Consider the following 20,027-nt stretch of genomic DNA (forward strand, 5'->3'; position numbering starts at 1 on the left):
TACTGGGCTCCCTGGAAGGTCAGAAAGAATGTGCAGCCAAACCCAAGGTCTCCAGCTCGGCCGTCGCTGCTGAAGCCCCAGGATTCCTTGCAGGATGTCAAATGCACACCCAGATGGGGAGCCTTGCCCTGTCACTGGGCCGTGCGCACTGGGGATTTCAGGCCCATTCGAACGAAAGGGGTGTAAGATGTCATCTCTACCATCTGCTCGCATTTTCCCCAGTGCTACGACTTTCCTTAAATTAACCCCGTTCTCCTTGGGGAAAGGGAGGAGGTCACGGTGTAGCCGAGGCCCGTGGCTGGCAGTGAGAAAGGACACGGTCTGCAAAGAGATTTGTGGCCTCAGAAGGGAAGGGATTTTTCTTCTCTCCGGGAATCCTTCCGGGCAGTTGTGGAGGAAAGCTCTCTGGAGCCGTCAGTGCGGGGGGATGAGAATCTGCGACCCTGGACGGAGAGCCGGAGGCCGGTTCTGACAGATACTGGGAGGTGCAGAGCTCTGGCTCTGCGCCCTGAGCGAGCCCAGCTTGAAAGCCCGCTGCCCCGCGCTGCCCCCCGCTGCCCCGTGCTGCCCCCCACTGCCCCGCGCTGCCCCAGGCATTTGGCCCCTTGCCAAGACGCTTAGTAACTCTTCAGAGCCTCGTGTTCCTCATCCGAGAAATGGGAGTCACAGCAGGACCTCGTGAGGCTGTTAGGACGGCTGAGGTCTCGCAGGAGAGTATTTTGTACGACGTTTCGCACGGTAGGAAACACTCAAAACAAAGAACCGAACCAAAATGGGCTGCCCCGGTTCCGTTCTTTTCAGGCTTCTTCCCGGAGACGTCGTAGACACACCGCTAGCATGCCGCGTCTTCGCAGGATGGGACAGGGACCAAATTTGCATGGTCGGGACATTCTTGACTCGTTCATTGCTAGAGTCACCATTGCCAGCATTGGACTTCCCAAAAGTACTGGTCAAAACTCTTGGTTTTAAGTAGCAGAAAATCAACCCAGAACCCCTTAAACTTAAAAAAGATAAATAAATTAAAAGGCGCACCGGCTCAGATCATACAAGGCGTCGGAGGAATGAACTTTGGCTGACCCAGATGCAAAGAGCTCAAGGACCTCCTCCTCCCTCCACCCCCAGCCTCGCACATTCTCGCTCCCAAACTCTCTGTCCTTTCTCTCTGTCACCTTCGTTCCTGGGCAGGCTCGCTCTCCCCGAAGGGACAGGATTGTCTCCTGGGAGACTCGTCCCCATTCTGAGAACAGCTACTACCAGTCGTGCCGGGCCCGAGTGCCTAGAGCTCAGCTCGCTCGCCCTGGCCAATCTGGCTTGGCGCAGCGGGAACGGTGAGATGCCGCGTGGGGAGCTCCACTGGGGAGAGGTGCGGATCCCCGAACCAAGAGACAGGTTTTGTTCTAAGAAGAGGAAAGGTCGGTTAGAAAGGCCAAAGCAACGCCTGGTCCACAGTGAACCCTCAAAGCAAGACATGGCTGATGGCTGGAAACCGAGATGCTTCGTGGTAAGGAAGGAGCCAGCTCCCAGCCCAGGAGAGGAGGCCCCTGTTCCCCTTGCAGGGCATCATGCAACAGCCTCCCTGCTACTCCCTCAGAGGCCACTGCGTCCCGCTCGCCTTCAGGGCTCACCTGGAGTCCCCAAGCGTCCCTGATTTCTCTGATGGACAGAAAAGTCTCTTTCAGAAGCTCTTAATTAGTCCCCCCTTAGGCCCTGGAAATATTCAGTTTCATAAAATCAGAAAATGTTGGGCCTGGAATGCTCACAGGGCGGGAATAGCTCCCAGACCTGGCAGGTCTGGCTCATGGCGAGAATCACCTAAGATGGGTTTTATAGTGTTTTGTTTTTAAACATTCCTGAGCTCCAAGCTCCCGGCCAGAAATATCACTTACATAGGTCTGTGTTCGGGCGATTCGCCAGAATTGTTAGGATTCCGTTTGCCTCATTGGGAAGCCGGTGCCTCCAGACGCACAGCCCCATTTCGAAGAGATGAAGCCAGAGGGATCATGAACCCCGTATATCCAGGGTCACCCAGCTGGTCGGTGGCAAAATGCATGCAGACTCCGGTCTCCAGGAGGGTATCCAGGAGTCACCACTGCCTGTCATTGGCCGAGTGGACAGCGTGAGTCTCTGGGAGAAAGAGAAAGCAAAAGGAATTGTCTTTTGCTGGATTCACAAGCCCGGGTCCTGCCGTAGCAGCCAGGACTCTGCAGGAGCTGGGGACTTGCTAACCAGCTTTCAAGAAAACTACGGACCCCGCTTCTCTGTCCTCCTGTGTCAGCCTCCCCCGGCTCACACGCCAGCCCTGTGTGCGTTGGGGGCGCCTGCCTGGCAGCCACGAGGCGAGAAAGGGAGCGCCGGGCCTGACGGGCAGACAGACGCAGAAAGGATCGTCAGCAGCATGAAGCGTTTGTGCCATTTTCACGTTCAGTTTCAAGTTCCTCAAAAAGAGTTACCGTCTTGGGGCGCCCGGGGGGCTCAGTGGGTTAAAGCCTCTGCCTTCAGCTCAGGTCATGATCCCAGGGTCCTGGGATCGAGCCCCGCGTCGGGCTCTCTGCTCATCAGGGAACCTGCTTCCCCCCACCCCCGCCTGCCTCTCTGCCTACTTGGATCTCTGTCAAATAAATAAATAAAATCTTTTAAAAAAAAAAAGAAAAGAGTTACTGTCTGACCCGGAAATCTGACTCCTAGGTCTGCGTACCCAAGAGAGCCGAAGACACGTCCACGCAAAGCCGCGGATCCGAGTGTGTTAGCGGCCATTATCCACAATCGCCAAAACAGACACAGCCCCAGCGTCCATCCGCGGCGACAGGACAGAGTGTGGCCCAGAGGAGTGAAGCAGGAACGCTCACCGCGGCTGCGCCTGGGCCGGGCTAAGTGGAAGGAGACACGAAAGGCTACGTAGGGTGTAATGTATTTGCATCGCCCAGAGCGGAAGCAGCTGAGCGGCACTGCCAGGGCCGGGGGGTGGGAGCGAAGCGTGACTTCTGGTGCGCGTGGGGGTCCCGTTTTCGGGCAGTGGACGCGTTCCGGATTTAGGCAGTGGCGATACTGTCACAGCCCCGTGGATGGACTGAATGCCCCTGGTACTTAGTACGGGAATGCCATCTCCATGAGAAACGAATAGCTATTGAGAGGCCGTTACAAAAAATGTAAAAGGATCAGGCTCTTGGAGGGCAAGATGTTCAGGAGACGCCCCCTGAAGTCTGCGCTAAGCCCCGAAGACATGAGGGGGGTGCAGCGGCGCCCCAGTGGCGAAAACAGGTGCCCGGAGTCTCGGGCGGCAGGCGGAGTCCACGCGGGGGGCCTGAAACGGAGGTTGCTGGGCAGGGAGGCAGAGTGGTCGAGGAGCAGAGGTGGGAGAGGGGCCGGAGGTGGCCTGGGGAGCCTCGGAGCTGGGGGGACGCACTCCCCCAGCAGGAAGCCCTCGCAGAACGGCCGCGGGCTTGGTGGTGCGTCCGGAGCGCCGCTGCAGGGAGGGGAGTCTCGCGGCAGCCCGGAGCCAGTTAAGGAGGGAAGGGAGCACGGCGGAGGTCTGGGAGCACCGCTCGGACGTGCGAGCCTGGGCTGGAGGCTGCGGGAACAGGAGAAAAATGAGCAGACCTTTCCTGCCGCCCCGAGGGGAGAGGAGGAAGTCTTGCGTTTCTTCAGCATTTCCCAGTCGGATGCAGCCTTCCCCTTTTTTATTGGCTCCTTCATCTTTGAGATAATTCTTGACACCAGCAGAGCTGTTACCACTTGGTCCTTGGACAGAGAGAGAAACCGAGGCTCAGGGAAGTTCAGTCACTGGCCGGGGGCTGCTCCTAAGTGGTGGTTAAGAGAAGCCCCAAGCCGGGCTCGTAGTTCGCCCTCAGCTGCCCAGTAGTCTCATCGCGGAAGCGAAGCCTGGACACAGAAACAAACCCCAAAACTACAGCGCGATGCACACGTCCGCTCGCCAAGCAGGCCGCCAGTGACCGTCAGCCGACCCGCGAGCGCGCGGCGGGACGTCCCCCGTCAGCCGCAGCAGGTGACGTGCCTTCCCTTTGGCTCTTCCTAACGCGGAGCAGAAGATCAAGGTGACTGAGTTTGTGCAGAGGTTTTGGACCTGGGTCTTCGAATCCGACCTGGCTCAAGCCCCACCACTTGCCGGACGAACTTGGACCTCACTGCCTGGAGCTCCCTGTCAGGTGACGCTCACACACCCTGCTCGCCCGCGTGGCCGCTACCTAACCCGTGATTCAGACGCGGGTCTGGCTCTGAGGTCGTTCCTTTTGTGCTCGGCACAGGCCGACGGCACTGCGAGGGCTGCAGAGCCCAGGACTCTCATCGAGGCACAGAGGCTGAATCAGGAGCTCAAGGGTGACGCGTTTCCGAGCTAGGGACCGAGCAGGACGCGCCACTCTGCCACTCCGTTTGCAGGACTTTGGTCTGGATTCGGGTTTGCACGGCCCCAAGTACGAACTATTAGGTTCTCCAGGCCTTTTCTCCTTCCTGCTCTCTCCCCTCCCACTGCTTTGAGGGGTTTTCAGATCAGAGGTGCAGCCGCTCTCCCAGGGGATAATCCTGTTGCCGGTGACCTTGTTCGCCGACGTCCTTCACAAAGACCGGCTTCAGCCAAAAGTTTCTCCCTCTCGTAATCACACGATTTTTCTTGGCCTTCGCCAGCCCTCGGGACAGGAAGGTAGAGGACCGCCTTCAGGAGCATGTTCACGCCGAGGAGCTGCCAGAAGAAATGAGCCGGGCCGCAGAACGTGCTGGATGCGCTGCCTCCGCAGCCTGGGCTTATTTCCTGCTGTGGTCCTTGCCCTTCTCCAGCACCACGTCGTCTCTCCCATCTGCGGGCGGGCACTGGTTCACATTCCGTCCGTTCCTGGAGGGGCCGGGGGAGGCACAGCTCTGCACCCAGGAAAGTTTCTTCCTCCAGGTAAGAATTTTTAAGATTCTGAGACCGAGACCTGATCAGCAAGTTGAGAACCAAACCAGAAATGCTCCGTAATCACCCAAGGAAAGCAAACAGCCCCGTGGATCGAGGGTCAGAGTAACAGGACGGCACGAAGAGACGGTGGCAGAAATAAGGGCGTGTGAGCCCAGGGCTGCCCCCGGGAGCCGCGGGTGTCTGGTGAAACGTGGCTGGAGAAACCTTCCTGGCTGACAGAATTCTGAGAGACCCTTCACAAGCCCCGGAGACCCCGTCCGTCCAGGCAAGCTCTGTTGGTCCTTGCACACGTCATGGGCTTCCTACTTGTTCCCTGTTATTTCCAGGGATTTCAGAGGAGCCACCGAATGCCAAAGGGAAGACGTACTTGAAACTGAAGCATTTTTTGGTTCTTTAAAGGCACGTGGACCCTACCGTGACCTTGCTCTTCGGCCAGCCTTCTTTCCTGCCGAGAGACTGTGAGGAGCATGCAGGGAAACTGCATTTCCGGGCCATAGTCTGACCTGCAGAAAAACCAGTTTCCCTCTGCTGGAGGTCTGCGAAGGTACAAGGACCCCTTTTCCAACACGGAAGGTGATCGGAAGATGTTCTCCTGTCCCGGCATTGGGTTTCTTAACATCTGACTCGGAAGAACCATCTTTCCCAAGACTCCCCACCCTAGGTCCCTCACGCACGCACGCACACACGCGTGTGCACACACACACACGCACACCCGTCAGGCCCCCCAGCAACTCAAACTCCATCAGGTTCTTCGACGCCACTTAGTCCTGCTGAATCGAAAATTCTGGTGCTGGGGCCCAGCGATTCCCTAATCACCGGAGAACTGAGGAATTCATGAATTCCCGCCTTCCGCTCCCACAGCTGACTCAGTAGTTCTGCCGCGGGACCCAAGACCTCACACGCACATCAGACCCCGGCTGGCGCCGACGCAGCTGGTCGGGCGCGTGGCTCTGGCGAGCGCGGCTTCCCACCTGCCTCCAGGGCACAGATTTCTGCCACATGCTCAGTGGTAAGTTGTGTGCAAAGACCACGGACGGACGGACAGCTGGGAAAGGCAGGAGGTGCAGACCACCCGAAGAACAGGAGGAAGAGAAGTTCCGGCCGGGAAGCCATGCCTAGAAAAGAGACCTGTGCTTCCTCAGCACACTGTATCGAAGATGTTCTTTCTAGTGATGTCCATCTCCCTGTCTGGTCCCTGTGACTTTGCCATGGGTTCAGACGTCCTGGTGGGCTCTCAAGGGCGTTATCAAAACGGTGGTACAAGACCCAGCCCGGCAGGAAGGGTCAAGAGAACACAAGGATCCAAGGTCACACACCCCGGTGCGGCAGACGTGGGGCAGGGACACCCCGTCTCTGGAATGTCTGAGAGGCTTGTGCCTCCCTCCTCCTCACTGGTCCTGTCCACGGGCCACGTGGTCTCTGCTTCTCGGATTTCAGCAGAGTCACCCAGTTAAACACCGATGACTGACCCCTCTCTGGGCTTTCTGATTCCGTACATTGGGATGGGGCCTGGCCTGAGCACCTGCATTTGTTTTTAAAGATTTTATTTATTTGACAGAGAGAGATCCCAAGTAGGAGAGAGGCAGGCAGAGAGAGAGGGAAGCAGGCTCCCTGCTGAGCAGAGAGCCCGATGCGGGGCTCGATCTCAGGACCCTGTGACCATGACCTGAGCCGAAGGCAGAGGCTTAACCCACTGAGCCACCCATGCGCCCCAGCACCTGCATTTTTAACAAGCTTCCCAGGCATGGATGCTGCTTACCTAGGGACCCCGCTCTAGAGCCCCCGGTGTGCGCGTCTGAAGTCCTACCATAAGCCATTGAAGAGTCCTGTCCCCCAGCAGTCCCCAAGGACTACGCCAGGAAGACACGTGGCTTCCCGCCCAGTGCAGACAGGGAGAGGGGCATCTGACCCTCGCTCTGCCTGCAGCGGGGCACTCGGACAGGAACCTGTGTCCGGCGGAAACCAACAATGTAAAGCCGGGTGGTGCCTTTTGGGACACCCCAAATTGTTACATTATTTCCTCACTCAGAAAGTCCCCGTACGTCTGCCGTATCTGGGGGTTTGTAGCTCCCTCTGAACCTCACAGCTCCCCTGGGTTTTCTGTTACAGAAGCGTCGCCGTTTCATCCCATTTGCCAGGAGAGGCGATGTCCAATCTGGGGGATGGGTCCCCGACGGGCTCGTGGGCGCGCAGTCTTCCGCCCAGGAAGTGGGCTTCGGAGGGGAGGCCGGCCCGTCTCACCGTGTGCTTTCTCTCTCCTCTCCCCGCTCCCCAGTGCACTCCCAGAAGCAGAACAGGCAGACGTGCGTCCGCAAGAGCCTCATCTGCGCCTTCGCCATGGCCTTCATCATCAGCGTCATGCTGATCGCCGCCAACCAGATCCTGCGCAGCGGCATGGAGTAGCCGCGGCGCCCGGCCCGGCCTGCATGTGCATGGCCCGCGCGGATCCGGCTCCTGCGCGCCCGGCGCGGCTCCCAGCGGGACCCGAGGCCGCGGCACAGCCGGTGTCACTCACCCGCTCCATCTCCTTGGCAGGGACACAAAAGGGCTGTCTTACACGCTTTAAGGGTTTCCTTCCCAATGCAATAAAAGAGCCAGGAGTTCCAGTGACTGCGCGCACCCCCCCTTAGGAACTCTGCCGACGGACAGACTTCTCCGCTCGGGGTTCTCCAGTGGCCGCCCGGAAGCCAGGGTGCGGTGCCCATGGGCGCCGTTGTTCGAGCCCCACCCCCGGGCCAACAGGAGACTCCAGGCTGGGGGAACCCTCCGCCCCACGAGGCTGACTTCTGGAACGGGGGGCTGCCCACCCCGCCCTGGCCTGCCTCCTGCACCCCGCGGAGCCCCCCGAAGGCACGAGGGGAAAGCCATCGACGGGGGTGCAGCGCCTGGCCGTGCGCAGGCCGCACCCTCGCCTCCGCGCCCCTGCCTCTCCTGCAGGACCCCTGCGGGCAGAGGCAGGGATGCTGGGTTCCCGCCCGCACTCGGCTTTCTGTTCCTGGAGCCATCGCGCACCAGCACTCCGGAGCCCGCAGAGCCCCCACCCTCCTGCCAGCCGGGCCACCCCTGCTGCCCTCGGGGGACACGGAAGCTGCTCCCGGGCATCTGTCCAGACGCGCGGACTGTCCATACGTCGGTCTTCCTCGTGGGCACCATCCCTCTTTCCTGACCGCTAACTCCCGCTCCAAGCTTGTCCTCCGACTCGCATCCCCGCTCCTGGGTGGACCGGGTAGTCCGGGGGTGCTGCGGGCCGGGACCGAGACCTGGGGAGGCAGTGGTGCAGCCCACCCCCCGCCGTTGGACTCGGAGCCTGAGCCCATCTCCAGCCACGAGGCCCCGTAAGTTCCGGTCCGGGAGCCCCTTCCCCGCTTCTCGTCTTCAACTCTGCTTCGTTAGTCTTCCCCGGAGAGAGACACAGTCCACGCTGCAAGGACGAAGCGCAGAGCGACTGTCCCGCATGACCCCTCACAGCACGCAGGTTCCACAAGTGACTCATTTTCCCGAGGACACGAAACGGTGTGAATCCGCTTAGCCCGCACCACAGGTGACTCACCGCTGCCGGTGGCGGCAAACTTCTGGGGACCGGACGTGGACCCGGGGTGCGTGTTCGGTCTGGCACCGCCCGGCCTCCCCCGGACACCCACCAGCCGCCGCCGCGGGGTCCATCGGCGCAGCCGGCCGAGCCCGTGGTCTTCCCATGTGAGGTTTCCCTGTGTACTTGCCAAGCTCGGGTCTCCACGTCCGTCACGGGACTGTCCCACTCCTTTCTCCGCTGCGTCCTGAGGCGACGCGCTCTTCCAGCTCTCTCCCTCCCTTTCCCCCAGAGCGGAGGTGCCAGAGTCGTCCGGGGTTTCGCGGTGTGGTGGGTGTCCCCGATTCCGTCCCCCCGGCGCCCCTCTCTCAGCTTTCTCCCCACTGCCTTCTCCGACTTGTCCTTTTAGGGTCTTTTTCGGGTTCACCTCTGCAAGCGCCCCTGGCAGCAGCCGGGGGCGGCCGTGGAAACTCCCCGTTGCGGGAGACGGCGGTTACTCAGTGACGAGCACAAGTCAAACTAGGGTTTGAGCCATAGTGTGCAGGACGGAGCAGGGGTGAGCTCCCGAGAGCTGGGGGGTCGAGGGTCCCGCTGGGAAAATGCCTGGAGTCCCGCACAGCCAGGCCAAGGAAGGCAGCAGCCTGCCTGTCCCTCTCGCCCACCCTGCCCTGCCTCGGTGCACACCACACACCTGCCTCTTCTCTCTCTCCCCCTGCCCGACTGACCGCGGCCCTCAGGGTCGGCTCCCGAACGGAGACGGGTCCAAACACAGAGCACTGACACGTAAGACAACTTCTTTAGTTTTGCCCAGAGCAGCTTACCTCCCCGACCCCCCAGCTGGACTTGGACGGGAAGGAGCCCGTGGACCCCTAGACCATGTCCTCCTGGGGACCCAAAGTAGATGGGATAAAGGCCCCCGGGCATGACTCCTAAAGGAACCTGCCCCGCGAGAGGGGAGTGCGGTGCTTGCCCAGAGGCTGGCGCCCCACACGCGCTTCTGCCGCTCACCGGAGAACGGGGTCCCCGGAGGTCGGGAGACGTAGAGGAGATTGGAGGCACGAGGCAGGGGCAGGGACGAGGAGGAGCTCTGGAGAGGCAGCGGCAACCTGCTCAGGGCCTCAGCATCCTCTCCCTGGAGAGGACCCTTCCTCCCCGCCCCCCAGTGACCAGTAAGCAGCCCGTCCTACGCCTCGGGGACGGGAGCAGCACGCAGCCCTCATGTGGAGAGGGGACAATGAGGAAGCTGTAGAAAGATCTTGGAAGGGCTAGAGCTGACCTCCCGCCATGGGGGCCTGACACATGGCACCCAGTGGCGGAAGTGTGGGGTGACTGTCCAGACCCGGTTGCATTCCTGAGACTTCGGGTGCTAAGAGCTTATCCCCGTGGCGTGACCCGTGGCTGCTTTGCCTGGACAGTCTGTCAGAGGGGTTGGGATTCCTTGTAAGGCCTACGAGCTTGACATCCGGCAGGCTCCGGAGCCCTCGCCACAGCACTGTGATGCGGATAAAGCGCAGCTCGTTCTTGTGAGAACGGGTGCCCCCAGACCACGCAGGTGGTGACCGGGCGGGCATTTTGCTAGGGGGACAAGGCACGCACGTAGGCCCTCACCCACAGGAAGCGGTCTGCTGTCACCCCAGATGCACACAGCGCCCCAAACAGGACCCAGCATGGGAACTATTAGAAGTGGCTTCCAGAATGTACGTGGGTCCCATGTGACCGATCTGGAGAAGAAAAGGGGGGGCGATGTTGCCATGGCAGCCCTTGCACTGCAGCCCGAGTTGGCCGAGGCGAAACAGGGAACGTTTCCTTAAAGAACACGGGCTCTGCCTGGTTGCAACCTGAGTCCGCGCGTCCACGTCCCACGGGGGAGTAAACGACGCTCTCAAAGTCTGCGGGTTCCTCTGCCTTTCCTGGCGTTGTGAAGCCGCCCTCCCATGGCTCGGGAGGACGGGAGCTCCCCGAGAGCCGGGTGGTATCCTCCCCGCCCCGCCTCCCACCCCCCTTCCCAGGGAGCAAGGACCCCTTCATCTGGGCAAAAAGGCAGAAATGTCATTTGGAAGGCAAAAAATATTTTAAGCTTCAATCTTTAAGAGCATCTGTTTGCCTGTTTAGACACTCTCCCACGAGCCAGAAATGTGAAGTTTTACGTGTGGTCTCAGGTAAGCCCAGAGGCCTCAGAACCTTCTAGGTGTTGGGTTTGCGAGAACGAGACGTGCACGAGACGTGTTCTTTCCCCAAACCCGTTCCTGTCTCCGATTTCACACAAGTGGTCTCTCCTGTGTTTAGCCGAAGAGCCTGGTGAAAGACGGCAGGCTGGTTCCCACAGCGGGGACCCTCCCAGCCTCCCCTACAGAATCGGAGAGTGACGTATCTAAGAATGCGGGGGGGGTCTCTCTTTTCTTCCAAAGGCCTTCTCTAGGCTCAAGTCCAGACTCAGGTGATAAATCAGGAAGAGTTTTGCTCTTAACTCGCAGCCGAGCGCCTCCCCGGGACAGTGACAGGACAGTAAGGGTGTGACCGCCAAGCACAGGTCCCCGGGTTGGCCGGCCTGGCCACGTGTGGCTGCACGTCATGAAACCCCGTCCTGCTGTGCCATCGCCCTCCACCCCCACAGACGCTGCGGAGCTCTGCTCCCCCCCACCCCCGGATGTCCCAAACCATCCTGGGTCAGTCTACTGCACCGTCTCCCCGAAAGCCCATAGTGACAGAACTATTCACCCCGTCCCATGGAGATGCAGGGAGATCCGGGACCCCACCGCAAGGAGAGACCCCCTTTTCCTATAGTGCCATGAAGATACAGACGGGCCGAGCCCAGACTTCCAGACTCGGCACATACCGGCCACACTGTCTGGAGCGCGGCTGTTGCCTTGACCTGAGATCAGAAGTTCCCTGCCGGCCTCTTCGGTGATCCTCGCAGGGCTAAGGGTCCACAACCTAATGGCTTTGCCGTAGCCATCTTCACCCCCTCATTCGCCACCTGTCCCCCGGGGGCGGGGGGATCCGTCCAAAACAGAAAAGTGACATTACCCAGCAGGGAGGGTTCCAACTTGAACCGTGTAAACGACGGCGACGGAGAGGAGGATTCCCGCGGTCCCTCGTGACCCGGCCTCCGCGAGAACCGGCACAGCAGAAGTGTTCAGCTTCCCCTCATGCTTCCTGGGACTAAGTCACTCGGGACTGTCCTCGGGTGTGTGGCCCTGCCAGAAGTACTGGGTTTGGGGAGGAATAAGGTGAAATGCACAAACCAGCCAAACGTTTCTCTCTGTATCCCGCGCTCACTGCGAGTACGCGTGGCCAGGGCACACGGCCGTGCTTTCTGCTTTGCACTGGCTCGGGACCCTCCTGACACGGTCTCAAGGGACAGGATCACAAAGCTTGTCTTCGTGGCAAAATTAATTCGATTCCTTGGGCTTGAAATATCAGCCACAAAGGACAGGTGTCGCCAGTCCCACGAAGGCAGAGTTTCCCTCTGAAATTGGAAAGCGCGCCCCGGCCCCTAACGTTGGGTAGCTTGTCGGCTGGACGCCCACGCTCAGTCTAGCCCTCACCCACCCTTCTTCCTTGAGCTTGGGGGCTGGCTGCCAGAACAGGGCCTCTCGCAATGCTAGAAGCTACTTCTTCCCAGAGGAAGGGATGCGGAGGCTGGAATTTCCCAGTGGGGTGGAAGAACGGGCTGATTAGGAAGGAATATTCCAGGGAATGAAAAACTCACGTGTGCTGTTGCTCCCTCCCTGGACCCGTGAAAAGAAAAACTGGGCAGGGCTGCAGAGGCTGGTCTCTGGACGTGTTCCCGGTGTGTCTGGCCTACTTTGGTGTCATACGAAGGACCGAGTGCCACGGGGCTGCTGCCCACCAACCCGATGCTCGTGACACGCGGGGCAAGCGTCAAAGGAAGCCGGTCGGTAACTCACCTTTCCCGGGGGGACGCGGACACCTGCCGAGCTCAGAACGCCTCTCCCGGGGTTTCCCGTCTGGCTCAGACCTGTTGAATTAGGCCCAGAGAGCGGAGTTTAGAGCCAGAGGCACAGGAGCCCCATCACGTGAGGACGCCACGTGCTTCTGCCCCACCAACCAGCCTGATGACTGAGTGACCTTCTGTCCCTGGCCTCGGGTTTCTGATCTCTAGAGCAAAGGGAAACCAGAAGCCCCCCCGCACCGTGACTCTGTTCGTCTGAAACGAGTCAAACAGACACCGCCTAGACACGGGAGGGTCCCTCTGCCCCCGTGAGCGGCGCCGGGACCGCACGTTCTCTCTCGACGCGGCTCCCCAGAGGTGCTTGTAACAAAGGTGTCTTTCGGTCTCATCGTCTGTGGACGAAACCGTGCGAATGGGCTTATGTCAAATGTGTGGTGTCTTGCGAGTGAGAGGTTTGGTTTACTCCCTGAGGTCTTGCTGACTCAAGGGAACATCAGAGATGGGCTTCGTGGCCCCTTCTCAGCCAGTGTGAAAAGTAAGGGGGTTGGATCCCTTTACCGCAGATCCCACGCATCAGAGTTCATGGATAAGTACGGGGTGGGACAGAGCCAGACCCCAGGGAGAGAGGGGTCTCTCCATCGGAGAAAGCCTGCTGGAAGCTACCGAATGAGGAGCACAACTTCCAGACCCTTCTCCCTCCCTCCCTTTAACCCTCCTAACCTCCCTCCTTCCTTCCTTTCTTCCTGTTTCTGTACATGTGGTTATGGTTTATAATTACTCATGACACTGCAGAAGGAGGACAGTCACCGTCTCCTGACTGTCGGGAATAACATGGGCGCTGGGGGGAGACCAGCCACTGCGAGCATCTTTTGAAGGCTCAGGGGTGCCGAGCACAGGCCTGGCTTACGTGCACCCCAACCCTGAGGAGGGCTGGAGGGCAGGACAAGTGGCTGCTGGACCCGTGAAAGTCCCCAGTCCTTCTGCCCTATGACAACAGAACATCCTAAGTTTCTGTCCCTTTTCCCCTTCCTAGAGTGGACTAAGGCTTTTACAAGCTTGTTATTCTACAAGCCCTACTGTTCTCCCCTGGAAAAACCCAGCCTGGTCAGGAAAGGGGCCTCAGCTCCTGGTAGAAATTTGCACAAGCCAGAGCCTCCCGGCTCCCTCCAAGGAAGATCAACGCATGTTCTTGCTGTCTGACCCGGAAATCTGGTTTCAGGGGATCCTTGAAAGGTTTCTTAGTGGGGTTTGATCTTTTTCCCCCCAATTCTGAATCCAGGAAGAAGCTCTTTCTCCAAGGACTAACCAAAGACAATGCTCTTGGATGGAAATCAGATCCAGAAAGTCTGGTCAGGCATTGGGCTGGCAAACGGTCATCTGTTGGGGGGGGGGGTGGCGTCATGAGACTCGAGACGTGACTTGTTTCTCAAAGCACAGTATAGTTAGCGGCTGGGTGGCGACCGGAGCACAGCTGAGGGCTGCGAGGACCGGTACGCCCGGAGCCTGGCGGCTCTCGGATCCAGAACGGGCCACTAAGACTGAAACCCTGGGTCACAGTCTTCCCGTTTACCTCATTCATGTTCCTTTTTTCTTTTTTCTTCAGTATTAGGGGATGATTTCTGCTATTAAGTGATGAGAGAGTCAGCAGACTAGTCAAAAGAAAATCTTTATATAAAATGTAAATATTAATATAAATTAACTTGGCATGCAACTTACTAACCCCATGAAGTATATATTATTAATACGTTCTCTTAGTGTATAAAGGGAAACTGACTGCCATATTTACCAGATGTTTTCTGTAACCAAACTTGTCTGTAAATATATAATCTGTATAAAAAAAGAGTCTAATTTACCATTATTTATGCAATAGAAAAAAATAAAAGTTTTTTTTTTTCTTTTGAGGAGAGACTCAGTTCATTATGGGGGGCGTGCTTTGCAGACCTGTCACAGAATTCACTCCTGGGACCCTGAAGGGCATGCGGGTCCGTTTGGGTCCAGTCCCACCTCCCCCGCTTCCAGGAAGCAGCTGGGGGACCGGGTCTCACACTGGGGCTTCGGAAGAGAGTGACTGACATGAGGGGACAGAAGCCGACTGCGGACCATGTGGTGAGAAAGAGGAAACACCTCCTCGCTGGGGCAGACATTAGAACTAAGAAAACTTTGCAGACACCCAAGCTAATGGTGTCATCCTCTCGGGATTCCATTTGCCAAATTCTTCCCTATATTAGCACTGGGGCATGGCAGGACATTCCCGTAGCTTTTGGAATTTGCAACGTTCTTTGAGCTTCGTCGGCATAAAAAGAGACAGCCCTTCCGTGACATCAAGGGGGAACAGACGCCACCAAAAAGCGAAATGGCTTGAGGGAGGACACCAAGATCCTGCTTGATTTGGGGCCAGAACCTTGGCCTCCTGACCCCAAACACCATGAGGGCATTTTAGATTTTCTTTACTTTTCAGAAACGTTATCACACATCTTCCCAAGTGTCTTGTACTTAAGCCAAAAAGCCGAGTTTCCGTCTGGGTGGCATTTCCCAGGGGACCCTCTTGTTAAGTGTTGCATTTTATACACCTTCTGGGGGAAACTTAACAAGGTAAAATCGCTAAGCATTTGTTATTGTTTAAAACTTCTAAAAATAGAGTGTTCTAGGCATACAACACATGTTTTTCTCTCTGCTGAAGGGGGCCTCTGGCAAATTCCAGCGATAATGACTTGGATTTTATCCTCTCTGATCTGGTTTTTGACTTTTTTTATTATAAAGGAGCATTCAGTCATGAATATTTATTCTCCTGGGATAATTACCCCAGCGGGGAGGGTCCTGCAGGATTAGAATCCCAGCAGGGGGCTGACAAAACTCTGTCTCTGACCCCTGACCACGGAGATAGCGAAGCCTGAACACTGGCCCGAACTTGGTAATCTCCGAGGTAAAACAAAGCGCTCCCTCTGGTTATGAACATACCTTTAAACCCACTGGGATTTTTCCATAATTTTCATGATAAGTGAAGTTCAAAGGCTTTTCTTGGTTCGTCTGTGATCCAACCATGTGCCCAATGAGAAAGCTGTTCCCGTTGCTTCTCCTGCCAATGCCGGAAGGTCCACCTGTAGTAAGTAGCTTAACCTTGGGCTGACCAGGCTAATGTGTGCGCCTCAGGCCGTGTTCCCAGGCGTGTCTTACCTTGGTTTTCTTTCAACCCAGCGGCCTAGGCTTCGATGACTGAGCGATGGGCAGAGCCAGGAAGCCACCATGTTCCAGCCCCATGCTAAGCACCCCCAGGTCCTGGAGAGTGCACTTGGGGCCATGCTCTGGCCCCCGAGCATCAGCCACTGTGCGGCCAGAAGGCTCTTCCGCTTGGGAGATGTTCAGAGTCAGCCAGGACCCTGCTCTCACTCTCAGGTTTCCTAGGATGAGGAGGAGAGATGCAGGTGCCTCCCGCAGAAGGGCTTCGGGGCTGTGCGAAGATGCTGGCTCACACCCACCGGGGTTCACGGCCTGACGTGGCCGGCCGGGGATCAGGAGCCATTTCTTGGAGGGGCCGCTAAGAACTGATCTCAGGAGTACTTCCTGGAGGAGTCTCCTGGCTCGGGGCTGCGGCTATAGCCCACAGCCCCCGCGCACAGCCCCGGAGTGTGTGCGGGGCCGCAGAGACCGCTGTTCTCCCTCTCGGGGAGGGGGCCGCTGGCTTAGGAACTGGACGGTCTTGATGGGCTCCCCTCCCGCCTTTCCAGTGCCAAAGCCATGGCGGCCAGGCTGTCCCTCGGAAGCCCAGGGGTGGGCGTGGTGTTTGCCGAGCAGATGACATTCCCCGTCTCCCCGTTTCCCTGAGGTTCATCGGGATAGCAGCAGGGTCAGACGGAGCAGAGAGAGGGAATGGACTGCCTGGTGTGGGAGTGACATCGCAGTAAAGCTGCTGTTAAAAATGAGCACAAAAGACCCCTTGAACAAGAAAAAGAAGCAAGTGGCGGAGGCGCGGGGACGGCTCTGGGCCTCTTCTATGGACGTGAGCCCTGGGTGCCACCTGGGGCACCTGGCGTCTCCCGCTGCCTCGGGCAGCAACGGCAGAAGCATCGGCAGAAGCAACGGCAGAGCAGGCACGAGTGCGCCGCCTTGAACAGGCTCGGCTCCTCCCAGCCTTTCGGAACGAAGAGGAGCAGCCCCGGTCTTCGCGTGTTCGAGCCTCCGTGGTCCCAGAGCCCAGCTTCTTCCAGATCAGAGCGTCTCCAGCGCCAGCCCTCTCTGTTCCTTCCCCCAGGCTTCTCTTCTGAGGGTGAAGTGTCGAGTCGAGAAAAGGGAACTTGGGTGGGGGGAGCCCCGGAGGTGTCTGCGGTGCCATCATGTAAGGGGGGGCCGGAGAGTTGTGTGCAGGGGAAGGCGGGCTATGCAGACTCCAGGGTGTTTGTAATCGTGAGCAAATGACCTCAGCCCTGCGATGGAGACGAGTGTCTCAGCCACAACACCTCCTACTCGTCGCTTTATTTCCAGCTGCTAACGTTGTGCCCGGCGCACGGTCAGTCCTCAGCAAACAGCCGCTAGATGAATAAACTGGGTTGCCGCAAACTGCCCAGATGTCCAAGTCCTCTGGCGCCGCGAGGTCCCCGTGCTCTGCCATCGCCCCGCCACCTCCCTCCCCCACCATCCTTGTGCCCTGATTCCCGTGCCTCTGTCCAAGTCGGGCAAGCCTGCGTCTCCGTGTTCGGTGGTGTCTTAGTTCTTCCCGCCTGCCTAGACCTCTCCACCCTGTTTGAGAAGCTCGGTCCAGCGCCTTCAGCTTCGTGAAGCCGGCATCTGGGGCCAAAGAACGGGGCTCGCCTCTGGCTCTCCCGTCAGCCTCCCCGAAAACCAGAGCAACCAGCCCTTGGGCTTGGTCTCCGCAGGGATCAAGGTCTTCACAGGCATAACGCAGAGCGCTCCTGGGCTGGGACAGGGGCAGTTCTGCCCCTGCCCTACACCGCTCCCTCCTCTTTCTCCCTCAACACCTGCCGATCGCCAACCCCACCGTGTAACCCCGGCCTTCATCATGTGGCCTGTGCTTTAGCGATGCTTTGGGTAACTGGCAAGTGTCCGCCAGGTACTAACAGGTGCGGAGAGAAACATAAACAAGACACCGGGAGCCTGTAGCTTAATAGAAGGAACAACAAGTCAGCCTGGGACCACAGCCCAGGGTCAAAAGCCCTGTGGAAGGAGCCGTCACAGAAAATCACAGCGATACAAAGCAGGGGCGTCACTCATGTAAAACATATTTTTGTTAAATTGTGAAATTATCCACCATGACCAGGTGGGATTTATCCCTGGGATGCAAGGGTGGGTCAACATTCGCAAATCAATCAGTGGGAAAGAACAAATCAATAAGAGAAGAGAGAAGAACCACATGGTCCTCTCAATTGATGCAGAAAAAGCATTTGACAAAACACAGCATCCGCTCCTGATCAAAACGCTTCCAAGTATAGGGACAGAGGGAACATTCCTCATAAAATCCATCTATGAAAAACCCACAGCGAATATCATTCTCAATGGGGAAAAATTGAGCCTTCCCACGAGATCAGGAACACAACAAGGATGCCCACTCTCGCCACTGTTGCTCAACGTAGTCCTAGAAGTCCTAGCACCAGCAATCAGACAACAAAGAGAAATCAAAGGTTTTCACAATGACAAAGAAGTCAAACTCTCCTCTTCACAGATGACATGACACTTTATATGGAAAACCCAAGAGACTCCGCCCCCAAGTTACTAGAAATCATACAGCAATTCAGTAATGTGGCATGATATGAAATCAACGTACAGAAATCAGTTGCTTTCTTATACACTAACAATGAAACTGTAGAAAGGGCTATTAGAGAATTGATTCCATTTATAATAGTACCCAAAACCATAAGATACCTTGGAATAAACCTAACCAAAGAGGTAAAGGATCTATACTCGAGGAACTACATGAAACTATGAAAGAAATTGAAGAGGATACAGAAAGATGGAAGACCATTCCATGCTCATGAACTGGAAGAACAAACATTGTTAAAATGTCTCCACTGCCCAGAGCAATCTATACTTTCAATGCCATCCCGATCAAAATACCAGTGGCATTTTACAAAGTTCTGGTACAAAACAATCCTAAAATTTGTATGGAACCAAAAAAGACCCCAAATCGCTAAGGAAATGCTGAAAAAGAAAAGGCTGGGGGCATCATGTTACCTGATTTCAATCTTTACTACAAAGCTGTGATCACCAAGACAGCAGGGTACTTGCACAAAAACAGACACACAGACCAGTGGAACAATGTAGAGAGCCCAGATATGGACCCTCAACTGTACGGGCAAATAATCTTCAACAAAGCAAGAAAAAATATCCAGCAGAAAAAAGACCGTCTCTTCAATAAATGGTGCTGGGAAAATTGGACAGTTATGCATAGAAGAATGAAACTCGACTATTCTCTTACACCGTACACAAAGATAAACTCAAAATGGATAAAAGACCTCAACGTGAAGCAGGAATCCATCAGAATCCTAGAGGAGAACACAGGCAGTAACCCCTTCGACATCAGCCACAGCAACTTCTTTCAAGATATGTCTCCAAAGGCAAGAAAAAAAAAAAAAAAAAAAAAGATATGTCTCCAAAGGCAAAGGAAACAAAAGCGAAAATGAACTTTTGGGACTTCATCAAGATCAAAATCTTCTCCACAGCAAAGGAAACAGTCAACAAAACAAAGAGGCAACCCAAGGAATGGGAGAAGATATTAAAAAATAACAGTACAGACAAAGGGCTGATATCCAAGATCTATAAAGAACTCCTCAAACTCAACACACACAAAACAGATAATCACGTCAAAAAATGGCGAGAAGACATGAACAGACAGTTCTCCAAAGAAGACATACAAATGGCTAACAGACACATGAAAAAATGTTCATCATCATTAGCCATCGGGGAAATTCAAATCAAAACCACATTGAGATATCACCTTACACCAGTGAGAACGGCCAAAATCAGCAAGACAGGAAACAACATGTGTTGGAGAGGATGTGGAGAAAGGGGAACCCTCTTACACTGTTGGTGGGAAGGCAAGTTGGTGCAGCCTCTTTGGAGAACAGTGTGGAGATTCCTCAAGAAATGAAAAATAGAGCTTCCCTATGACCCTGCAATTGCACTACTGGGTATTTACCCCAAAGAAACAGATGTAGTAAACAGAAGGGCCATCTGTACCCCAATGTTTATAGCAGCAATGGCCACAGTCGCCAAATGGTGGAAAGAGCCAAGATGCCCTTCAACGGACGAATGGATAAGGAAGATGTGGTCCATATACACTATGGAGTATGATGCCTCCATCAGAAAGGAGGAACACCCAATTTTTATATCAACATGGATGGGGCTGGAGGAGATGATGCTGAGTGAAATAAGTCAAGCAGAGAGAGTCAATCATCATATGGTTTCACTTACTTGTGGAGCATAAGGAATAACACAGAGGACATTAGGAGAAGGGAAGGACAAATGAAGTGGGGTAAATCAGAGGGGGAGATGAACCATGAGAGTCTGTTCTGTGTACCCCGAGCAATAAACTTGAGGGTTTTGGAAGGGAGGGGGTGGGGAGGATGGGTGAGCCTGGTGGTGGGATTAAGGTGGGCACGTATTGCATGGAGCATTGGGTGTGGTGCATAAACAACGAATCTTGGAACACTGCATCAAAA

The 20,027-nt window shown here is 56.3% G+C and overlaps 1 protein-coding gene across 3 annotated transcripts in view; it reads left to right on the plus strand.

Annotated features, from left to right (window-relative positions):
• Positions 1 to 9,407, plus strand: part of CALN1 (calneuron 1) — a 500,110-nt gene extending 490,703 nt beyond the window's left edge. For all 3 annotated transcript variants that reach the window (XM_047714580.1, XM_047714579.1, XM_047714581.1), the window contains one exon: positions 7,188 to 9,407. In XM_047714580.1, the coding sequence (XP_047570536.1) occupies positions 7,188 to 7,315 (128 nt within the window). In that variant the 3' untranslated portion in view covers positions 7,316 to 9,407. The remainder of the gene's footprint in view (positions 1 to 7,187) is intronic.
• Positions 9,408 to 20,027: the final 10,620 nt, after the last annotated feature.

This window comes from Lutra lutra, chromosome 18 (assembly GCF_902655055.1).
Source record: "Lutra lutra chromosome 18, mLutLut1.2, whole genome shotgun sequence".
NCBI lineage: Eukaryota > Metazoa > Chordata > Mammalia > Carnivora > Mustelidae > Lutra > Lutra lutra.